The 19,225-nt window shown below is 41.5% G+C and overlaps 1 protein-coding gene across 1 annotated transcript; it reads right to left on the reverse strand.

Annotated features, from left to right (window-relative positions):
• Positions 1-790: 790 nt before the first annotated feature.
• LOC135446563 (cytochrome P450 4V2) lies at positions 791-14,123 on the reverse strand. The gene is made up of 11 exons (XM_064710494.1): positions 13,824-14,123; positions 11,462-11,574; positions 10,801-10,886; positions 9,104-9,294; positions 8,626-8,695; positions 7,479-7,605; positions 5,501-5,692; positions 3,587-3,689; positions 3,114-3,248; positions 2,763-2,942; positions 791-1,105 (listed from the first exon to the last, which is right to left on the reverse strand). Exons 1-11 carry the CDS (start codon positions 14,035-14,037, stop codon positions 927-929), a joined length of 1,590 nt encoding a protein of 529 aa, XP_064566564.1. The 5' UTR covers positions 14,038-14,123; the 3' UTR covers positions 791-926.
• Positions 14,124-19,225: the final 5,102 nt, after the last annotated feature.

The following is a 19,225-nucleotide window of genomic DNA, read 5'->3' on the forward strand; positions in this document are numbered from 1 at the left end:
GAAACTTTGACAGGCACTTCATTCTATCACTGTAATTCCATCACTGTAATTCCTCTTCAACATCAATTAGCAAAAAACTCTGTAGGTTGCCTTTAGGGCACTAGAAGGCAAGAGCACACTGGCTTTTACCAGCATGGTAAAATCTAGTTGATTGATCACCCTAGAGGAACTGATGCTAAAAACAATGATTCATCAGCAATTTACCTGCACAGAGGCATGCAATATCAACAGGTACCATTTCAGTCCACATTGAGGCATGGTATGAGTTTATTCTCAAAATTTGTAATAATACATTGCTGTTGTCATTATGAAATCCTGTGTGTAATTTGCATAAGGTCTAGTTCCTGCTATGGTTAATCCTTTTGGTACAGTTTGCTAAAAAATAATTCAGACCACTCCCTTCTTACAAACTACTTTAAATGCTTCCAAGAAGGAGTGAAATGATCACAGATTTTTGTGTGGTCTTTACAGAGGCAATCATCACCAAAAAAAAAAAAAAAATGCAAAGAAGAAGGATTATCCCTTGTATTTTTCAGAAAAAAAGAAACCTGAAAACCTTACAAACACTTGAGACTTCCCAGTTACTTGGAAAATGCTATGGCATGTAAGGTGATCACTTCATCACAGGCATTGCTGCTGTTATTACCATAGCTTAGTTTTTATGGCACTGTGGCAATAGAAAAGTTTCATCTGAGCCGATAAGGCACTAAAATTTAAGGATTAAAGGCTTGCATTTCAAAGATTAACATGAAGTTCACAAGCAGTATAAAAGTAGAGCAACTAGGGCTATTACTGCATCTTCTTTAATAAAACAATAGCAACTAGTTTTAACAAATTTCTGGACTGACATCAAAATATTTGATTTTAAAATATGTCTCAGCCTAAATAGATTGAAAACTTTTGGAAGTAAACTCTCGAAATTCCTTTTATTCTGATCCAGTATTTGGTCTCCTAGACTTCAGTTTAATCCAGATGCCTTTATTTGGACGAAGAATCAATTCTCCGCATAAACCAAGCTCTTCTGGCTTTTGACACGATTCCACCCAAAAGCGCCGCAGGATGAGGGCTAGAAGAGTTTTCTCCTCCATTTGTGCAAAGCGCTGACCTATGAGTTACAGGGCAGGAAAAAAATTAGTTATTGTCAAGTTGCATCAACAGCTGCTGCACTTGCATGCTCACAGGACTTAAGAACAGAACTAGCTTTAGGCCAAAATCAAGGTCATATGGATACAAGTTACACTAGCACTTTTCTCTGCATGAAAACTCTGGCCTTCTTGGGACAATCCACAGTCCGTCCTCCGCCCCATAGTACACAGAACTCAAACAGCAACATGTAGTACTTCCATATGAAGTCAACCCTTCATATGGAACTACTACAAAACACAGCGTAGTCACGTCTCTTGAAAGGACTGGGCAGGAGGGATGGATAGCAGACCAGAGCAGAAGATGCAGCACAGGCTCTGTGGGGAGAGAAAAATCTCATGGTTCCATATATGTGGAGAGGAGCAAAGGAGATGCAACTGGAATGACAGACAGACCTTCCACTGATTCCTTCAGTGATCATTAAGCCTCACACACACTGATGATTTGGAAACACAGAGGGCAAAGTTCAATTTACAATCCAGAGATAGGTGAAGGCAGAAACATGAGAACAGAGAAACATGAGGGAAACCAAATCAAGTGGCACAAGGCAGTTCACAAAAACTAAAAAATGAAGATGGGACACAAAATACAGGGCTGAGAACTTTTTATGTTCTCCCCTTTGTATTATATACACAGAAGTCCCTACATATGTACACACTATGCACTTTTGCAATTATAGTTATGAACCACCTCTCCTGCACATGTTCCTGCACACTCAGGAACTAGCTAGACATGTTATATTAAATTAGATTAAATTAAATTTCTCTTTGGAACAAGGAAAGACCTAGTTTACTGCTCTCATGGAAAAGGGCACTTACTACCACTGAGACAAATCAAAACAAACCAATTGTATCTCCCAAAAACAGAAACCAAAACAAACAAACAAAACCAAAAAAACCAAAAGAAGTAATATTTCCCATTATCGTAACAGCATGACAACTTTTGGACGTTCTGCATCTGCACTTAAAATCAGCGCAGGGAACAGTCTTTTCACATGTTCTACAATATAAACAACACTGCCTCTACTTGAAGCACAGATAAATGCCAAGCACCTCAACGGCATCTGAAAGTGCTGACGAGTTCTGGGATGACAGAGAAGACACCAAATCAACTACAGTGTCAGAAATAGGGAAAGAATACATCAGTTGCAGATTGCATGCTTTGGACATCCAGCTCAGAACCTGAGAGAGACAGATGAACTGTTTCCAGAGCAAAACAGGTGTGGGACATGTGTCTTCTCTTAATCTGTGTTGCTGATACTGAGAATCAGAAATTAGGAAGCAATCATGTCCTAACACAGGAGCCCAAAAACATGCTGCCAGGCTGCACAGCAGTGAGGAAGAAACATCAACAGGATAGACACTTGTCCCTAGGAAGATAGGAAATGCCTCAGAAGAAACAAATGGGGTAGCTCAACAGCATTAATATGAGTCTATGAACTAAACTCTTCTGAGAGAATTCAGGTCTATCTAATGGAAGTGTGTGGCTTGCAGGACACACAGTGCCCAGATTCAGAGGTGGGGAATGAGGAAGAACACTATACAAACAGTACTCATTGCTGTTTCAGTTACCACATTCAAAAGCAGAACCTTACAAGGACTTCCTCTCCAGACACATACCAATGCAGTTCCTGGGACCAGCTGAGAAGGGCACATAAGCATATGGATGCCTTCCCTTAGAATTTTCAGGGAAGAATCGCTCAGGCCTGAACTCCTCCGGGTCAGGGAAGACCTCAGGGTCTCTATGCAGGGCATAAGTTAAAACGAGGACGTTTGCACCTCTTGGTATCTGATATCCTCCTAAAGAGAGGAGAGAAGGGGAGAAGAAGAGTCAAAACAAAAACCAACAAGTGACTTCCTATACACAACAGAACAGTAAAAAATAAAACAATGCTGTCCTTTTCTTGGGAAACATCTCCACTGCAGAAATGCTAACAGAAGAGAAAGTGGCAAAGACAGAACACCACTTACTAATGAAGCAATCCTCTCTCAAGGAACGAGCAAACATGGGAACTGAAGGGTAGAGACGAAGAGCTTCTTTCACAACACATTCAAGGTATCGAAGATTCTTCAAATCCTCCGTTGTAACAGGACGTTCAGTATTGTCTGTCCAAAAACAAACACAGGGATGACCAAGACCAAAACTCCCCGTCTTTGGCTAAACAAACTCATCCTGGATCTCCTCAGAAACTCTCATCATGCACCAAGACTACATACAAGAAGGTGTTACAAATATATTAAACATGCATATCTTGCCCCAAAGACTTAAGTTTGGTTGTACACCCAAACAGACCTTCCCACACCCATCCCAAGCACCTCTAACTGCTGAAAGCTCTAGAGGGGCCACAAGGCATGCTCTTAAATTCCCTTCTACTTCTAGGCTTTGAACACATTTCCACTCACAAATGCAGCAAAACCCCAAAGAAGGGGGAATGGAGACTTACCAAACACCTCGTCCAATTCCCTGTGAACCTTCTTCTGAACTTCTGGATTACGTCCAAGCAAGTACAAGACCCAGTTCATAGCAGCTGCTGTTGTATCATGGCCCTACAGGTCCAGATTTACAAAGACATTCATTTCAACTCTATTCCCATGTACCAGTGGGCTTTGTAAATACTTAGGTGTGCAGTTGGTATGAAAAGTAAGACTTATCAGTCCCATCACCATGATAAAAACATGAATCAAGAGTGAATGATTCAACTCACTATCAAGATAAAAGGTGATCCACAATTGTTCTGACAAAAGGGGAAAGTTTTGAAACAACTCAAGCAAAATCCCTTCTCTTCTGATTCTCAGGAGCTGCATGAACTATCAATATCTACACAATGGATCAGATGTATATTCATCTTTTTGGTTACTCTCCAGTCAACATCTATGGGGGCCAGTGACTGTCACAGGAGAGATACAATGGAGACAACTTGCAACCTTTTCAAAAGTATCTAAAAATGGTTTTGTGAGACACAATACAGAAGCCATAGAAGAAAATACTTGGTTTTCTATGGGGACGGAATCAACTACTAGTTCCCAGCACTGTTGGAAGGAGAGGAAAAGAAAGGAGACACAAAACATGAACCAAAGAAGGGGAGAAAAAAAAAACATAAAAAAGGGAGGACCAGAAAAGGGAAAAGTTGACCAAAATAGAATCTTTATACTAAAAAAGCACACTTGTGGTGAAGTTCAGGATGCTACTGTAGTACAGAAATGGCAAGATGAGAAGGGAGTTTCTCTTGGTTACAACAGTATTAATAAGATGCTATGAATTAAGCTGTTCTGAGAGAATTCAGGTCCATCTAATGGAAGAAAACTTGTGGAAATCTTCAGATCCTCCCTTAGGGAATCAGACAAGAAGAAGAGCCTTGAAGATAATCAGAGGGATGGGACACATCTCCTATGAAGACAGGCTGAGAGAGTTGGAGTTTTTCAGCCTGGAGAAGACAAGGCTCTGGGAAGACCTGGTTGTGGCCTTTCAGTACTTAGAGAGGACTTACAGGACTTACACAAAAAAAAAAAAAAAAAAAAAAAAAAAAAAAAAAAAAAAAAAAAAGAGGGAGTGTGACATTTTACATGAGCAGGTACTTATAGGAAAAGAGAGAATAATTGTAAACTAAAAGAGAAAAAAATAGATTAGATGTTAGGAAGAAATTTTTTACTCAGAGATTAGTGAAGAACATGCTGGCTAGAGAAGTTTTGAATGTCCTATCTCTCAAGGTGTTCAGGGACAGGTGGGATGGGCCCTGGCAACCCACTCTAGTTGATGACATCCCTGACCATGGCAGGAGGGTTGTAATTAAACCATCTTTAAGGTCCCTCCCAACCCAAGCCATTCTAGGACAAGTTTCTACAAGATGAAGCATTGATGTACAGTGGACTACAAAACCAGAAGACTGCAGGCAATGTAGCAAGGGAAAAAATGTGAGGAGACATGAAAAAGTGCAAGTCAAAACAGTGAAACTATTTAGAGCTCTCCTCAGTGTTAATGAAGCTTGCAACAAAAGGCAAGAGCCCGTGGTCCATGTCAGCCTTTAAGTTTTCATTTCTCTCCTGCTTTCATGAGTAGACCCTGCTCACACAGGCAGGGTCTGCCACATGTGCATTGTCCAAAGTTTTTCCAGGGCATACCAAGGCTTCTATCCTACCCCTGTAGAATAGAAACATTGAGATATTCTCTTAGGCTTCCAGGGCTTAAATAACATCATGCTAAAAACAACATCCTGAACTAAGACAAGAGTCACCACCTGAAAATTCTGAATCTTGGGTTTGGAGGGAAAAAAACAAACAAAAAACCCCAGCAAATAAAACCTTCCAAAATAACAACAACAACAACAAAAGAACAATAAACCAATGGGTTCCTTGGTTACCTCAAACATGAAAGTATCCACTTCCTCACGAATGTCCCTGTAGCTCAATTTTTTCCCTTCATCATCTGTTGCATTCAGCAGCATGTCCAGGAATGCTTTTCTCTTTTTGGAACCACTTTCTTCAGAGTCACCATCATTATCATGTTTCTTTTGCTGGGTGTTTTTAAGTTCTTCAGCTTTTTCTGCAATGACCTGAGATTAGAACCATTGCATCAGATGTGATGAATTCAGCACAAGCGCACTGTCTGCCTCATACAGTTTTGTCCTAACTTATCAAAACAACATCCATCTGTAGCACTCTACATGAGCTAGTTAGCTCAGCTGTCAGCATTAGGTCATGAAATTTAACTGACTTTTTCTTAGTAGTGAATTACGACCAACCTTTCTTGCCCCAAGCAAAAGAATAAACCTTGAACAGCCTTTGTGCAATCAAGAAAATAGCCAAGCTACATAAACAACTTGGGGGCCATCAAGAAGTGTAAACATAGCCAGAGTATCTGGAACACACCAATAATGAATGCCAACAGTGGTAACAGCATATCAAAAAAATCACCACACTGTGATCACCAATAAGATCTTCTCTATCCCATCTGAGAACTAAGGAAGGATCTCACTTCCAACCTCCAAAAAACTCAGAAAACTGAAGAGAAGCCAGGGGATCCCAGAACCATGTGTCAAGGCTACACACAGTATTGCCGAACCCACTACACTAAAGCTTCCCAAATTTTCCCAAGTATGAAAGCAATGGCTGAATTTCCCTTTTTTAGGCCAAAGTACAAACCCAGTAACAGACATAAATTTCTTATTGTTGCCATTGTTGTTGCAAAGTCAAAACAGAACCCTTCAATAAACTCGCATTGCTCTTAAAAACAACAAAATAATTTAAAAGGGTGTAGAGTATGCATTTCTGTTTGGAGGAATCACTGAATGGCAGAAAAATCGTACAGTTCCATGCACACACATTGTTTTCCTCATTTAACATGCATGTGTGTCACATATTGACTAATCCTTCACCTCAGTGCTTGCTCTCAGCACCTACATAGATGCAATTATTATTTATGGTCCTTTGTCATCTTCTATGATTTGGTTGTTTATATTCTTCAGTGCACCAGCCCAGCATGGGAAGAGTACAAGTGTTAAGAGCCTCTCTCATGACTCACTGCTGCAATTTCCAATAAAAGGCAGCAAGAAAAAAACCCACAATGTGGCTCATTATCTGTAGCCAAAGATCAAAGATTATTTCCTTTGTCAAAGACATTGATACAATGACATCATAGGGTACATGCATTGGGAAAGCAGCCTCTCTGATACCATCAGAGATACCATCAGATACTTATTAGAAGAGATTTGGGAGGACAAACTTTGGTAAGAATAATGTAGGAATTATTTGGGGAGAGAAAGGGCTGTTACTTCCACAGTCTAACAAAGTGAGAAAAAACTTTATTTTATGCCAAGTGAGTAATGCATGCCTAATGATTTCTGTATCATAATGCCTCACTGCTGATGTGAGGACCAGCATGTGTTTGCTCCTCTCAGCAGTTCTGTTCTGAATAGGGGAAAATGAACACAGGCTTCAGTTTCTGAGGGCTGAAACCAGTGGCACTACCATGCAGATCCCTATGTTTACTGCTCCAAACTTGGAAGTGAGTTGTTGGAAGTCACCCAGATGTGGTGCTTTTCAGGCAGAACAAGAGTTCAATGAATTTCTGCTGTTTGTTTCAGTTTTCAAGGACCTGCAAGTTCTGCCACTCCCCTGGAGTAGTCTACTTTCTTGTTTAAATTCAGCAGAGATACTAAAAGGGAAGTCAGCTCTTGTCTTCTTTTCAGGGAATTCCTCAGCATCACAATAGAGAGACAGCATATCAAGGAGGCTGAACCTTATCCCCATTTGGAAGATCTGTGTGAAAAACTTTAATCCAACAATGAAAATTATCATTATAAATATTATAGGTAATATTTTCTTTCAAAGACTCTGTACCATATCTGTAAAATTGTGAAGGATGTTGAGCTTCCTATTGTGCTCTCTTCCTACTTTGAACAACACATACAAAAAGTCAGGCCAAAGCCAAGGGCTCATCTGTCGCCGTTGGATTAGATCACCCATCCTAGGGACAAAACAATTATATCATGTAACATTACTTGACAAAAACACCAAATTATAGCACATTTCAAGAACAAACAAACAAACAAAAGAAAAAAAAAACAAAAAAGAAAACAAAACTTCTATGTATCCTAATGAAGTAGAACTTAACATATTGTGTAGGTTTAAACCCATTATTTGAAAGGAAGGCCATTCACATGTGCGTCTTGATTTTACACCATCTCAAAATTTCTGTTTACTTATCCCAGCCTCACCATGTTTTATTTCTTTAAGTATTGATATCTGAGAAGGACAGCATATTCTCATTTAGTCCAAATCCTCTTGAAACAGTCCTATTAAGTCATCCAATCCCATCACACCCCACTTCAGCAAAGCATTGACAGTCTTGTAAAGACTACTCAGGCCAGGCTCCCAAAATATCTGCCCCAAGAGCTCAAACAGTTTCTGAGAGCATTGCGTTCCTACTTGAACGTCCAGACACCAGACTGCACATTAAAGGACTTAAAATGTATTTAAAATTAAAAATATGAGACTTCAAGTATGCTCAAACACAAGTAGAGTACATTTGGAAGGGCTGATTGTTATTGCAATTCAGCTCTTGCACATGCTTTAGCTGCAGAGTAATTATTATTGACTTCAAGCACACTTGTGCTACAATTTGGAAAAGGCCAAGGAACTGATGATAATCAAACCTTTCAGACCTACCCCTGTTTTTTATCATACCTGTCTCAACAAGCTCCATCAAAAGTTAAGAGTGAGATCATAGAATCACAGATTCATTTATGTTGGAAAAGACCTTGTAGATCGAGTCCAACTGTTAGCCTACTGTTAATCCAGTCCATTGCTACACCCTATGTGCCGCAGGAACACGTCTTATCAAACACCTCCAGGGTATTTAGTGACTCAGGGTTAGTCTCTTTGAATGCTTTACATCCCTCCTTCTGACTCTCTGGCCTTTCTTCCTGACACCACCAGCATTAATTCCAGCTCAACTGAAAAATAACTAAGGAAAATGTGCATTTACCTGTAGATAGCAGAAACATAGTCAGAATCCTTATTCTTCTGGGCACCCACATTCCTGCCCATTGCTGTTTCTAGGATGAAAACATCAACTTTTCACAAGTACAAAAGTACAAAGTGAAATGCAGTATACACAGTGAGTTACTACTACTCCCAGCTTCTGACTATCACCACCATCCCATTGACAACTGAATACACATATCCCTTTGCATGGAATTAGCTTTCTTTGTATTTCCATGCCCAGGAATCCTGCTCCTCAAGAAAACCTCACTTCAGAGTGCCACCTCTGTCCTGCCAGTGCCAAAACTCAGCTGCTCAGTTGCAAGTAGTAAATCCTGGGGAAAAGGTTGGCAAAGATGGAAATGTATTTAGAAAATATGCAGGGACATTGCTCTCCAATTATGTTACACAAACTGGCACCACTAAACTCATGATCTTCTGCATCATTCACAATTCTACCACAATAACTGAACAAGACTTACCACAAATAATATCAAGGGCACACAGAGTGATGTCCATGAAGACATTAAATGGCTCCTTGTCAACATGCTTCTCAAGTTTCTTCACCAAAATATTTCCTTGCTCATTCATGACCTCTAGAAAGTCACTCAAGATTGAAAAGTGGAATGTGGGAGTTATCATCTTCCTCCGTGACCGCCACTTGTCTCCAGTGCTATAAAATTAATAGGGAGAAGGAAGGCTAAAACACTCCAAGCCAAAAATAATATCCTCACCACTACAGGAAGTACCCCAGTGAATACTGCAGCCTGGAAGAGATGGACACACTGTAGATGTCTCTTCAAGCTGTTCATAGCACCCCACAGAAGGAGCAAATGGAAATATTTCTTGCTCTAGGTCTCTTGGAAGCAGAATCCACCATTTCTCCAGCTGATCTCAACCAGTGGAGATGCCAAAAAGCCTCCAGACAGTACATCCTTGTTAGTCAGTGCACAGGCCCAGAGGGACCAAGCAGAAGCCAGCCAGAGGCCAAACCAGCTATTCAGCATCAAGTCTCAACCACCCCACCCTCTCTCTGAATCAGTGGTTGTGCTTGCCTCCATCCACTGACCATGAAATGAGGCCTGCAGAGAACTAGGGCCTAGAGATATCATGAAAATGACTGCCTCAAGGCATGGCTACAGTCTACTTCCTTGGAGAAAGGCGATCACTTCCCACATGCCGGTGACAAGCATGGAGCCACAGTGAGTGTCACCAGCTTCCCGGGGGTTCCTGTTCACTTTTTCTAAATAACATGCCCTAGCTGGCACTTCTGCTTACAGGGTAAAACTATCACACCACTGTCCCTGTTAATTTGCTATTAGGGCACTCCACAGGCCAGCATATTTTCTTGCTGTCTGCCACAGCTGCCCCTAATCAGCAGAGACTGGAACATTTTCCTCCATTATGTTTGTACAAGCACAAGAAAGTCAAAATACCTCTGTACATCTATGAAAGACAAAACAACCAGTAAGGAAGAACAGTGAGGATACACCATGCCTGATGTTCGTGGACTTCACCTCTGCACTCTGCTACTGATTAATTACTGCCTTCTTACAGGCCATGAACAAAACTCAGGATAAAATGCATGCCTTGTCCTATTCCATGAACTTGTACTTCCCACACCACATGATCACACCTGGCTTTTACAATACCATGGTCCCATCATAAAGCATGAGGAGTCCACATTTGAGGGCTCCAAACAAGCAACAAAGTTAACCACTAACACTGGGACCTGGACCTTTTTCAAAAACCCAGAAGAGGCTCAAAGGTACCAAAGACAATCTATACTTACCTTGCTCTGACTCTTGAATATCTGCATCATCCAGACCAATCCTTCCTTTCCCATTCCAAGACTGGAGGACACCAAACCCTTATACCGCTGCTCCTTCCTTTCTCCACTCCTGATTTATGCTCCTACCCAGGCTCATTTCTCACAATTCTCTACTTCATGAATGAAATAAAGGAAAGGGTGCACATACTCTCCGATCCTACCCCAAAGCATCGCCAACCTCAGGCCTATCCTACTGGTCTGCAACATGACCAGCTGAGATAAGCAATGCACACAATCTCTTTGTTCAGAAATACATACAGCATTCCTGCCATCAAGACCTCTTGTTATCATATACCCTGCAAATTTCAAAAAGGTAGCAGTGCACCTTCACTTCATTTTACATTATACCTTGTCAGAAGTCCAGTGCCCAGCCATGGATGTAGGAATTTGTATAGGTATGATTTTTCTATATGTTTTGAATTGTTCAGAATAGCCTGTCAGAAAAATTAACAGTGAGAAAAAAATATTACTTGTTAGATGGAGAGAGATTTCTTCACTATTTCTTCAATAAACACTCCAACAGACAAACAACACTGTCTCACTAGATCACGGACAATCACTGTTGGCAGCAAAACTTATGACTACATTTCATAGCATCAAAACAGACCCACTAAGTTTTAATGCAGAAGTCTGTCAAAGAGACACAAGCATTGCAACCTGAATTTCATAATGTTCTATCATTATTTCAGTGGTCCCATATTCCCTGCAATCTGCTTGTTTGTTCCAATCTTGGGAGTAGAAGCTTTCACACATGTGAAAACCAAGCTAAAGGAGATGCTTCTTAGATGCTTTCATTTGCAGGTCATGTTCAGTATTCCCCCCAGTGCCCTATGACTATGCTTTTTTATATTCCTTTACTTTATGCCTTTGTTTACCACTAACTCAGAGGACTATCCCAAAGCAAATCAGTCCAAGCCCCTTTTAACAAAAATTACATTGAGTAATAGAAGTAACATGTTGGGCACTGCTCTGCATCCCAGTAGAATACACAGGAGACCAGCATACTCACCTCCACACTGTCAGGGTGATACAAAAATATGACAGGCACTGGTCCTATCCAAAGTTTGAACAGTGGCCAACTTCTGAACTTTTCAGTATAAAACTCTATCTGTTTAAAAAAATCTGGAATAGAAAATCAGAGTAGAGCTTCAACAAGGGGAATTTACAAAATAAGCAAGGCTTCTGTAATGAACTCCAGCACCCCAAGCCCTGCAATTGTGATTTTCTTGTAGTTTTAACCTGCTGCTGTGATCTAGCAGCATATTTTACACCTGTGGATTTTAAAATTCAGGTATCCTAATCTCTTCAGGCACAGAAGAACACCATTTATGCCACAGATCAACCTGAGGGACACCACTGCTGTCCAGCTGCCAGTTGGACTTCACACCAGTGAGCTCAGCAAACCAGCAAATACTCCTCCCACATTCTTTTGCAATTATCCACTCCATATCTTGTACATTCGGCTATAGAGAAAGCATTGGAGACAGCTGAATCTGTTGGCAGGGTAAAGAGTCAATGGTGTTTGATTTAATTCAAAAAAGTCTTTGACACTATCTCATCATGGAGGACAATCAGGTTCATTCCACAATATTAGAGTGGGGACTACTCTCAGGATGTTCAAGGATTAAACACTTTGCCCTTTCAGAAACAAGCTTAAACAAATGATACCTTTACAAGCCTCTGCAGAGTTGAAAATTCAAAGGTCCCCAAATCAAAGAAAAAAAAAGAAAAATAAAAGGATAGTTTCCTAATAGATGCCCAAATACAGCTTTCCCTAGACTTACAAAAAGTTCTAATGACACCTCATTCAACACGATTCAGTGTCAGATTATTTTACTATTTTTAAAACATTTTTCCAAACATTGCTGTGATTAAAATAGCCCATCTTCCAGCAACTGTCTAGCAATTCCAATTAAAAAAATCCTCATCATATGAAAAGCTATTTTCATCCCTGTTATAGAACACTACCCTTTTTAAAAGTTTTTTTATATATTTTTAATAAAAATTATTATAAACCACAAATTTTACCCATTTTTACATAAATAAACAAGAACAAAGAAGGCTGGACATGGGAGCTATGTGATTCCTTAACTAAAACACGAGAGCTATGTGGTTTCTGCTAACAAATGAGATTAGGGACTACACTGAAGATCAGAGTTCATATCAAATTGCTGGAGACAGAAGCAATGTTCCAGTTTGCTTTGGGTTTTTAAAGATTTTTTTAAAAAGAGGATAAGAAAGAAAAAAAAAAAAGATTAATCTCTCAGTCCAGCTTATATAAATATCCTATCATCCTCCTACTGCTTCCCCAAAGTCAACTTTGCGGAAATCTGCCTGCCCTCACATCCACCGCAGTTGTCTCATATTTGTCCTTAGATGTGGGACTGGACCCAGAGGAAAGATATGACAGTGTGCCTTGTGAACAGAGGCACCGTGTCTCAGCATGGGCCAGCACTGGGCAATTTGTGTTCCAGTGCTGTACTCTCACTTGACTTCACCATGCTCCCATGACCCATTAGTCTCTCTTCCGGCAGCATACACAGCAGCACAGCCAGCAACACATGCACAGAGCAGAACTGGCATACACAGGCATCACAAACACACACAGAGGAGTGTGGCAGCAGACTCAGCAACACTTCCATACCACAAACTCCTTAAGATATATGTTCCTGTTAAAATATGAGTACCAAATGGAAAAGGAACATCCAGCACATTAGTGCTCTCTCATGTGCCAGGCAAAAAGAAGGTCCCATTAATCAGTTCAAGAACAAAAGGATTTGCTTTTTTGTGATGCACCATAAATGCTCAGCAAGTTCTTTCACACTCAACACATAAATCTAAGCTACAGATGATTTGGGAAGTGAGCCCAGGTAAAAACAATTTGGCATGCTAAAGTCCCTTGCACATGCTTGCTTGGGGGAAGGTAATTGTTTCAAGCTTTGTCTGGATCACATCCAAAAAAGTCATGAGAACATAGTGTTCAACTTTGTGAACCAGCATTTCCTGCAAGAGCCCACAGCACACTGCCCTCTCACTCAAACACATTCCACAGCGTTCATGCCCCGCCCTACCAACAACTTAACAGTCTGAGCCCAGCAGCAGCTGCTGTCAGATTTAACCTCCAGTTAGTCTTTGAGACTAATAAGGCCACATTTATGCAGTTCCTCTCCTTTCTTCTTCACTGCCCACTCCTCATACTGTTCACCTCAGCACATTGCCCAGAGAGACCAAAAGGCAACAGCACATCCTCTGATACCCCAGTCTGCTTCCATTGCTCAGGCATAAAAGCACCTCACCACGACTGGCTCCTCCAGCTAAGCCCAGGCAGTGCAGGGACCTCACAGCTGGGCTACAGTGTGAGCTGGCATTACCTTCTCCTTTCCGCTCGAAGAGTAGGGCATTTCCCAGCACAGGATAGCAGGGGCTGGCACCCGGGATGGACTTCAGCATCCGCCATTGCCTCCAGTATTCCATCAGGGAGGGCAGGGAGCACACAGTCACTATTGTCACAAGCAGAGCAATGATGCCAGCTCCCCATGGCAGCAGCTGGAGTCTCCCTGAGAGTCCTTCCACGACATCCATCATCACCTCTCAGCCTCCTGCCCTGAGCCTTGATCCCTGCTGCGAAACTGGTGCTGCCTGTACTCGGCACTGCAGAAAAGTTGGCCAGAAGAGCAGGAGGCGGAGCCACCCCACAAGCCACTGGCGTAGCTTCTTGCCAAGAAAATAAACAGAGTTGAAAGACACTCTTACGGAGACGCTGCATTCTAGCATTTCCTGGTGGCAGGCAAGCCAGAGGGAACAGTCGGTTCGAGCCAAGTGATGAGCAAGAACCTTCTTTGCAGGCCATGCAATACCTCACAAGGAAAAAACAAAGTACCATCAAGAGAAAAAAACACCTTTTTGCTGATTTGGGATAGATGAGTTTTCTCAATATCATCTTTCTCAATCTGTTCTCAGGTGCTCAACACCATTTTGCCATACAGAACTGCTCCAGTGCTGTCCAACATAACTAAAGGGCCAGATAGAGAATACCCTTTTTCAGCTGGTTTGATGGCTTCAAAGGGTTACAAAAACCAAAGCCCATAAAGACCCTGATCAACAGCAGCACCTCAAAGCATACTGATGCTTCTCAGCTCAAATGGCCTTTACTGATCTCATTGTTGAATGCTCAGGCAGGCACAGGCTAAAGGGTACCAGTAAAACAACTGGCAGCACCAGCACCAGTGCCCCAACTTGCAAAGTGCCTGGGTACTCACAGTACCAAACCCACCATATACACTGCTGCCCCTCCTGCCTCAGGAGGATCCAGGGTCTCTTCTCACTGCTGCATGGCTACTCAGCATCTGTTTCTCAAAGTGGGTGCTCAGAAACCTTTTAGTCAAACAGAATTTTGGTAGAGGCAGCATGGTTCACAGCCAATTCACAAAACTTCACCCTCAAAATAAAGCACAAATGGTATGTGTGTATGGCCATAGTCACATTTATCCTCTTTGCTTTGTACCAAAAATGACTGCACTGACTGCAAAAGCATTTTTAGCAAATCAACAAATAGCATAAACAAAACAACTAAGATAAAAACTAACAGAAAGCTCAGAACATCAGAAGTTAAGTAAGCTTCTGTGACCCTTGGCATCAGAGGAGAGTAAATTTTGGCACTTTGTTCTTGCAATCTCCCAGCAGAGACTTTATCATAAACGCTGACTGCTGTATCTTTCTGCACAGTAAACAGCTGGAAATGAACTTTGTTACCCTTGCTGTTATTTGTAATGGTTTGTGACAGAAAGCAGCAGATATATGCCCAGTCTTGCAAACACATAGGCAAGTTAGACAACCATCAGTCCCATCTTTTGTTCAGGTGACAACCTAGGAAGGAAGCAAACACCCAGGACAAAGAGACTCACCTTTTGTATTTCTAACACAGAGATCAGCTGAATAATTATACTCTCATATTTACAAAAAGTCTTGCAGTTTGTTGCCTTAAATTTGCCTTAAATGCACCAATAATTAGATTAAGTGACTATCTGTGCTTCTGAGTCAAAAATCTGTACTTCTAACTGCTGATTACTCCTTCTACAGGAAAAACAAAAAACCCAAACACCAAAACCCCAAAAAACCCTGTGAAGCAGCAAGAAGGTGGAAAGGCATTGGGAAAGCAGTAGGGAACACTGCAAAGCAAACATTGCAGCATCCTGCCAGCAGCTGGCAACAGTGATGATGTTAATAAAAAACAGCAGAAACACTGGAATGAGACATAAAAGATATATACCCAACAAACAAGGAATGAGAGGTCTAGCATCTTTGAGGCCTAATTATGTCACCAAGACCTGGAATCACAACAAAACTTGGAGGATGTTCTGTAGGAAATGTTTTCTACCAGATTGTGATCAGCATTTCCTTTTTACCCTGGGAACTATTGTTCAGTGTTGGATTTCTGTGAGCACTCCACTGGTTAGTGAATCTTTGTTTTTATAAATGCTTGTAACAGTGCAAACCTTCTCTTCTTCAGCCTCTTGCCTAAATGGAAGCCAATCTACCTGTGCTGGCAGAAGACAAGCAACTTGTTAGGCAGCTGTGTCAGCCATGAAACAAAATGACAACACAGGCTTCTGCTGGTCCCTAGAATGAAGCCTGGATTCTTCAATAAGAAAAACTAATAAAATCATCATTAGCAGCAAGAAAAAAACCAAAACAAAACAAAATCAAAGCAAATCAAGTCTAAAGCGGATCTGATACAACAGAGGGGGGGTTCCTGCTGGCTCCACTCTGGATCCACTGCAGACCATAGCTGAGCTCAGCAGCCAAGCTGAAGTACAAGCTGAATAGATCAGCAGCCAAGCTGGACAGAAAAGTACACAACCCATTCTGAAAAATTGTTTTTTTCTTAAGGCTTTCTTAGCAAGAGCTTCTCTCTTTCTAAACACACACCATTGCAACATGATTAACCCTTATGCAGAAAGCTACTCTAAAATAAAGAGGCTATATGTAGACATCAATAGCCATCACCTAGACAAAGAAAACGTAACACAGTATGTCTCCATTTAAAAATATGTCATCAGCTGGACAGGTGGAGAGCTCAGAGATCTCCCCAGTCCTCAGAGAGGAATTTTAGGACCTGATACTAAATTTCATGCCCAAACAAGGCTACTAAAGGTTCACACCCGAAGTTTAGTCTTCCAAGAACAAATCCTGAGGAAGACTCCAGCTTCAAATCCTTCTGTGGGCGCTTTCTCACACAGGTAAAGGACATTAACAGCATTTGTGACAGAGACCACAGCTGTTTTTCAGAGACACTGATTGGTTTGATGCCAACTCCATCAAGCATACCTTGCTTGGTTTCTGCAATCTAGGGTTCACTGTACAGCAGCAACTGTTTTGCTCCTTCACTACAAGACATTTTACATGAATGAATTATCCGTAACAGAATACAAAAGCCTGCCCGCTAAGAAATCATAATGTTCCCTACCAGAATAAAATTGTGACTTACAATAACAGAGACCACCACTCATGCCCCAGAACATGGACTACTGTTTCACAGCAATTCTGATAAGGTGCTAGTTGTGTTTGCATAACTAATAGACAACACTAAGTAGCTACCAAAGCACCACACCTGTGTTTATTTATCAATGTTTCCAAGAAAGGACACACTCCCAAGCTGGATGATCACAACTCCTCCAAGGTCACAATTGAAGATTCCGCCCACTTCTCCGTGATTTGGCTAGATTGTACAGGGCCTCCCTTGCTAAACTCCAGCAAGTTTAAAGAAAGCATGTAGCAGCATGCAACACACTACATGAAGTGAGCCAGAAGTCATGAAGAATGAATAAACAGGGCAGTTTAAGGCTAGGAAAAACTTGTGGGGCACAGAAGCACAGCACTGCAAATCTGCTACCTGCATTCTTGCAGCATGGAAGATTTGGTATCAGTATTTGCTCTAGGAAGTTCTTTGTCCACATTTCATGTGCATGCACATAACACAGTCATAGCTGTACATCCTCTTAGAAGCTGATGTGGGTTAGCCTTGGCCAGCAGTCAGACCCCCCATTCACTCCTCTCCCTCAACAGGACACAAAAGCTTATGAGCCAAAATAGACTGAAAGATTGCTTATTGGTTACCATCTTGGGCAAAACAGAGCCAAATTTGGAAATTCAATTTAATTTACAGGCAGTTAAAAACAGATAATGAGGAAGCTAAAAACAAAGACAAAAGTTCCTGTCCGCTGCTCCCTCCTCATTCTTTTCTTCTGCTCCAGCATAGCTTCTCCACATGCTGCTGAGGAATCTCTGCTCTGGAACCTGGACCATTCCCTCCTTCTCCTTCAGAGCTTGGTGTTTGCATTGCTGTTTCCCTCTCTTTTCCCTCCCCACACTTCTCTTCTTAGTTTTTTTTTGTACACTTGTAAATACTTTTTCACTGAAGTGCCACCGGTTTGGCTGCTTAGCTCAGCTCTGTCCTGCAGTGGATCCAGAGTGGAGCCAGCAGGAACTGTGTTCTCCTCTCTAGCCTTTTCTCAGAGAGGCCACCCCAGCAGCAGCCCTGCTACTGACACCATGACATCTCCACTCAGCTGAAAAGCCTACCATGAAAACAATCACAAGATTGAAAGGGAAAATAGGGGTGAAATATTCTTCACATCAGCCCCTAGTGAAACCAGAAATGTCAGTTACAAAGTGATGGATGCATGAAAACTGTCAACAACATTAAATATTTGGGAACTATACAGGTACTTTTCCTTATAATGTTCAGGGAAGAATCACTCAGGACTGAACTCCTCCAGGTCAGGGAAAATCTCGGTAGGGCACAAGTTATACCAGGAATATTTGTACCATTCAATACTTGATATCCTTCACCTAGGAGAAAAGGGAAAGGAAGAAGGATCAAAACAGCAAATAGGTGGCTATCTATAACTGCTTTACCATAAAATAAAAAAGAGAAAAAACCCTTCCATTTAACTGTAAAACTTTCTAAGCACTCTCTCCCACAGACATTGCAGCACCCATTCCAGCCACTTCTGGCTACTTAAAACCCTAGAATGGCCCCACGGTGCATTCCTATCTCAATTTCTTCAATCTTGATAAAGGAGGAATGGAAAACTTACCAAACACCTTGTCACAGTTCTCTGTGCATCTTCTGGGTTTCAAGATTACATCCAAGTAAGCATAAGGCCATGGCGAGTGTGTGCAGAGATGAAGTTAGAAAAGCAAAACCTCAGCTCAAATGGAAATTTGTGAGATGCCAAAAACTACAAGAGTTCTGCAAGTACTATCATGGCTTAGACCATGACAAAGTACCATGCATACACCGCATCCCAGTGGAACAGAGCAGAGTATCAGGGAAAAAATAAAACCTATGGGTGGAGATAAGAAAAGTTTAATGATTTAAATATAATAAAGTAAAATGAAAACAGGAAAATAAGAGAGAGGAACAAAACCTAAGAAACACAAGCAATTACACAAAACAATTCCTTACCACCATTGACCTCAGTGCAGCCCCAAGCAGCAACAGGTCCCTTCCAACCACCCCCCACCCCAGTTCATGTACTGAGCAGGGCCTTCTGTGGTATGGAATATCCCTTTGACCAGCTGGGGTCAGCTGTCCTGACCATGCCTTCCCACAGCTTCTTGTGGAGCCTCTCACTGGCAGAGCATGGAGTACTGAAAAGTCTTTGCTGTTGGGCAAACACAACTTAGCAAGAACTAAAACATTACGGTGTAATCAACATTATTCTCATACCAATTTAAAACAGAGCATTGTGCCAGGTACAAGGATGAA

The sequence above is a fragment of the Zonotrichia leucophrys genome, chromosome 4 (genome assembly GCF_028769735.1).
Source record: "Zonotrichia leucophrys gambelii isolate GWCS_2022_RI chromosome 4, RI_Zleu_2.0, whole genome shotgun sequence".
Lineage (NCBI taxonomy): Eukaryota > Metazoa > Chordata > Aves > Passeriformes > Passerellidae > Zonotrichia > Zonotrichia leucophrys.

Bases quoted from the DNA above. Each gene is read 5' to 3' on its own strand.
- LOC135446563 (XM_064710494.1), bottom strand. From the start codon at position 14,037: ATGATGGATGTCGTGGAAGGACTCTCAGGGAGACTCCAGCTGCTGCCA. The intron at 9,295-10,800 runs GTATAATGTAAA...TTAATTTTATAG, and splicing joins GGCACTGGACTTCTGACAAG to CACTGGAGACAAGTGGCGGT. The intron at 8,696-9,103 runs GTAAGTCTTGTT...TTTTCATCCTAG, and splicing joins TGCCCTTGATATTATTTGTG to AAACAGCAATGGGCAGGAAT.